The 4,548-nt window shown below is 38.5% G+C and overlaps 1 protein-coding gene across 1 annotated transcript; it reads left to right on the forward strand.

Annotated features, from left to right (window-relative positions):
• Positions 1 to 554: 554 nt before the first annotated feature.
• Positions 555 to 4,257, forward strand: LOC138853131 (uncharacterized; the record flags this gene model as incomplete). The annotated part of the gene is given in 2 exon segments (XM_070088042.1): positions 555 to 763; positions 2,991 to 4,257. Coding segments are annotated over 2 exon segments (1,080 nt in total). The 3' UTR covers positions 4,020 to 4,257.
• Between the last annotated feature and the right edge of the window lie 291 nt (positions 4,258 to 4,548).

Genomic DNA, 4,548 nt, shown 5'->3' on the forward strand with positions numbered 1-4,548 from the left:
GTAAGTTTATTCAGGTATACACAAATACAGTTGCACACATTATCATACATAGCTGCATATGTGTGGAGAACCTAGGATAGTCCAAAAAAGTCAGACAAAGTGACTTATTTCCATATGGTACATTGTACCACATGGTACAATGTACCATATGGTATACTGTACCATATGGTTCAAAACCATAGAATTCCTCCTCAGATCCACTTCCATCAGTGTTAGAACTATAACTTGGGTAGAGGAGAGTCAGAATTCACCAGGGAGTGAGAGCTTCATTGCCACTAGGCATGATAAACAAAGCGTACTGAGATGGCGTTCCCACAATGCAATGCGGGTGCCCCGATTTTTTTTTTACAATGCACACTGACCAAGCAGACCCATTCTCTTAGATGTAGGCCTACCAGCCTTCTCACTCTAAATTTGAAGCCGCTAGAATTTTGGCGTAGATCTATGGCTCGGACCTTGGCTTCAAAGTCATAGATGTACAGGACGGACCCTGAAAGGGTTAAAAGTTATTGTAGTATTATAAGATTAACCATTGCACTTTTGTATGACCTTAGGTGGTTCTGCTGCCCGAGAATTAAACTGTGAGATATGTGGCAAACAGTTTCATCGGAAGGATTTGCTGCGTGAGCACCAGGCAGTACACAGTCCTGCATCTTTTCCATGTCCTACTTGCAAAAAGCTATTCAAAACACGCAAGTCTCTGGAGGTACACATGCTACTTCATCTTGGAATCAAAAGATTTGCCTGCAAATATTGTAATAAGGTTAGTGATCTTTAGAAAAACTTTTGGTAGCAGTAATGGTATACAGTATCAACAAGTTAATGAATAAGACATATGCACAACACCTGGGTATCTTTATTCAGATGTTTCTCCATTTGGTAGCTTTATCAGTTCAGTACACAGCAACACCATGGAATCTTGGTACAGAGGACAGAATAAAAATACCCAGGTGTTGCACTTGTGTCCTATTCTTCAGTTTTTGTTTTATCTTTATCCTCAGGTCTTGTGTTGAGGTGGGATTACTTGCACTGTATTATCATTATTACTTTTCTGTATTTCACTCTGGCTATTTTGCTTTTTGAAGTACTGTACACCAAAACAAATAGTCTGCTTTCCAAAAATTCATTTATTTGTAAAGACAATTTTTTTTTTTTTCCTTTTTTTGACGTTTATATTCAGTAAACTTCTTATTCTTTTTAGTAATCTTTACAGGAAAAGGGGTTACTAGCCCATTGTTCCCGGCATTTTAGTTGACTTTTACAACACGCATGGCTTACGGAGGAAAGATTCTTATTCCACTTCCCCATGGATATAAAAGGAAAATTAATAAGACCAAGAACTATTAAGATAAAATCAAAGAAAACTCAGATGAGTGTGTATAAATAAATGTGTACATGTATGTGTAGTGTGACCTAAGTGTAAGTAGAAGTAGCAAGACATGCCTGTAATCTTGCATATTTATGAGACAGACAAAAGACATCAGCAATCCTACCATCATGTAAAACAATCACAGGCTTCGTTTTACACTCACTTGGCAGGACGGTAGTACCTCCCTGGGTGGTTGCTGTCTACCAACCTACTACCTATGGATTTATGAAGGATGAGGTTAATCATAGAATTGATGAGGGAAAAAAGGTGAGTGGTGCGTTGAGGTATATGTGGAGTCAAAAAACGTTATCTATGGAGGCAAAGAAGGGAATGTATGAAAGTATAGTAGTACCAACACTCTTATATGGGTGTGAAGCTTGGGTGGTAAATGCAGCAGCGAGGAGACGGTTGGAGGCAGCGGAGATGTCCTGTTTAAGGGCAATGTGTGGTGTAAATATTATGCAGAAAATTCGGAGTGTGGAAATTAGGAGAAGGTGTGGAGTTAATAAAAGTATTAGTCAGAGGGCAGAAGAGGGGTTGTTGAGGTGGTTTGGTCATTTAGAGAGAATGGATCACAGTAGAATGACATGGAAAGCATATAAATCTATAGGGGAAGGAAGGCGGGGTAGGGGTCGTCCTCGAAAGGGTTGGAGAGAGGGGGTAAAGGAGGTTTTGTGGGTAAGGGGCTTGGACTTCCAGCAAGCGTGCGTGAGCGTGTTAGATAGGAGTGAATGGAGACGAATGGTACTTGGGACCTGACGATCTGTTGGAGTGTGAGCAGGGTAATATTTAGTGAAGGGATTCAGGGAAACCGGTTATTTTCATATAGTCGGACTTGAGTCCTGGAAATGGGAAGTACAATGCCTGCACTTTAAAGGAGGGGTTTGGGATATTGGCAGTTTGGAGGGATATGTTGTGTATCTTTATATGTTTATGCTTCTAGACTGTTGTATTCTGAGCACCTCTGCAAAAACAGTGATAATGTGCGAGTGTGGTGAAAGTGTTGAATGATGATGAAAGTATTTTCTTTTTGGGGATTTTCTTTCTTTTTTGGGTCACCCTGCCTCGGTGGGAGACGGCCGACTTGTTGAAAAAAAAAAAAAAAAAAAAAATTCAGTAAACACTTACTTGGTGAGTTTTTCTACCACAAACAGCAATTTTTTTTATTCCATGCCTAACATTAAATTTACAAAACAAACAAAATATGTTATACAAAGCTTTCGGATTCATTTTCTCACTAAGAAAATTTGCTCTCTGTCATAACACACCACTGTTTTAAATACATATTCCCTCCTCTTTCCCTCTGTCACTTTGTCAGTTTTTAAGTTTCCATCTCATTGCTTGCAACACTTATGCACATACAAAGGTTGAACACTACATGAATATCTGATATTTCCACAGGTACACAGTAGATTAGGAGCCTTTCTGAGTCTTAATATTCATTCATTTATTTTCCATTAGGGTTTTTAAAAAATTAAAAAAATATATATATTTGTAGTGTACTAAATTGTAGGCATGGCATATTTATTTAGGAAGGTGAATAAAGATAACCAAAATTATTTTTTTGTGTGTATCATTTTATTCTTTTATATGTTTAATTTATTTTCATATTTTTTCACAGAAATTTCATCAGAAAGTAAATTTAGCCCGACATGAACGCAGTCACATGCCCAGAGGTGCTGTAAAGTGCCAGTATTGTGGCACCCAATGCCTTTCAACTGATGACCTGAAAGCCCACCTGCTGTCTCACACACTGTTACAACCTGACCTCTCACCTGATGTCAAACAGCAAGATGATCCTACTGATTTTGCTACAGAGAAAGAAGCATTCCATGGTGAAAATTTGCATAGATATCAGAAAGAGGAACCAAACCCTAATGATGTAGATCCAAATCTTGACCCTGAATGTGGGACAGAGCCAAAACTGGAAATCATAGCTAAAACCAACATAGAGGCAGATAATGAGTCCATTACCAGCCAGGATAGTGTAATGCATCCAGAGCATAGTATAGTAAAAGAAAGAATGGAGGCAAGACTTAATGTAGAGTCTGAAACTCGCAGAATTGCTTCTGATAAATGCGTACAATCAGATTCTGCGTCAGTTTCAGGAATTAACAGTCATTCTACGGTTTTCATGCCTCACAAGATATCAAATATTTGTCTTCCTTCTAATCAGTCTCTGACTGGTAATTGTCTAGCACCCAATCAATCTGAAACTATACCATTAGGATCTGCACAAGATATCTGTAGTTCTGACCTTTATCCAGTTGAAAATAACTCATTAAATTCTGAAGTGTGCAAATTACCATCAAATGTACTACTTCGGCCTGCTCCAGTGTCATGTGTTGGCGGTGCAACACATGTTTACAATTTAAAAGCTAATGAAAATTGCAATGCAAACGTGGTAAGATGCCCTGATGAGCAGTTTCCTCAAAGTCATCGTGAGCTTGTGAATGATGATGCTGGTAAAGATTTGACCCTTGGTTCTTGTTCAGCATTGGTTGAACAAGTATGTTTGTATGAATCTACCTCTACTAATGTCTCAATGACTACAGCCACAACACAAACGCTTGAATGTCATGGTCTTAGTAATGAACAAATTGTTGAGAGTGTTGTCCTCATGGCAGATCCACCTGCTACTGATTGCTAAAAAAAGTTAATTTACAGACTTTAATTTTGCATCACAGTCATGTTCCTACTCAGTGGGCATAAGTGATGAGAAAAAATGTTTTTCTAATTATCTAAGAGTAAATGTTTAAAATTTTTGAGATTTGTATGGTACAGTAGCTTGGCTGGGTGCCTGGTGACCCCTGGGCAATCAGTCTAGTATTGCTCTGTATACCATAGACATGTAACTGACAATGTCTTAATAAACTCTGGCTATGTTACCTACTCATTCTTCACCCAGACTAACATATATGATAGAAAAAAGATTCATCTTTCTTTCTTTCAACACACCGGCCGTATCCCACCGAGGCAGGGTGGCCCAAAAAGAAAAACAAAAGTTTCTCTTTAAATTTAGTAATTTATACAGGAGAAGGGGTTACTAGCCCCTTGCTCCCGACATTTTGGTCGCCTCTTACAACACGCATGGCTTATGAAAGAAGAATTCTGTTCCACTTCCCCATGGAGTTAAGAGGAAATAAACAAGAACAAGAACTAGAAACAGAATAGAAGAA

This window comes from Cherax quadricarinatus, chromosome 2 (genome assembly GCF_038502225.1).
Source record: "Cherax quadricarinatus isolate ZL_2023a chromosome 2, ASM3850222v1, whole genome shotgun sequence".
Lineage (NCBI taxonomy): Eukaryota > Metazoa > Arthropoda > Malacostraca > Decapoda > Parastacidae > Cherax > Cherax quadricarinatus.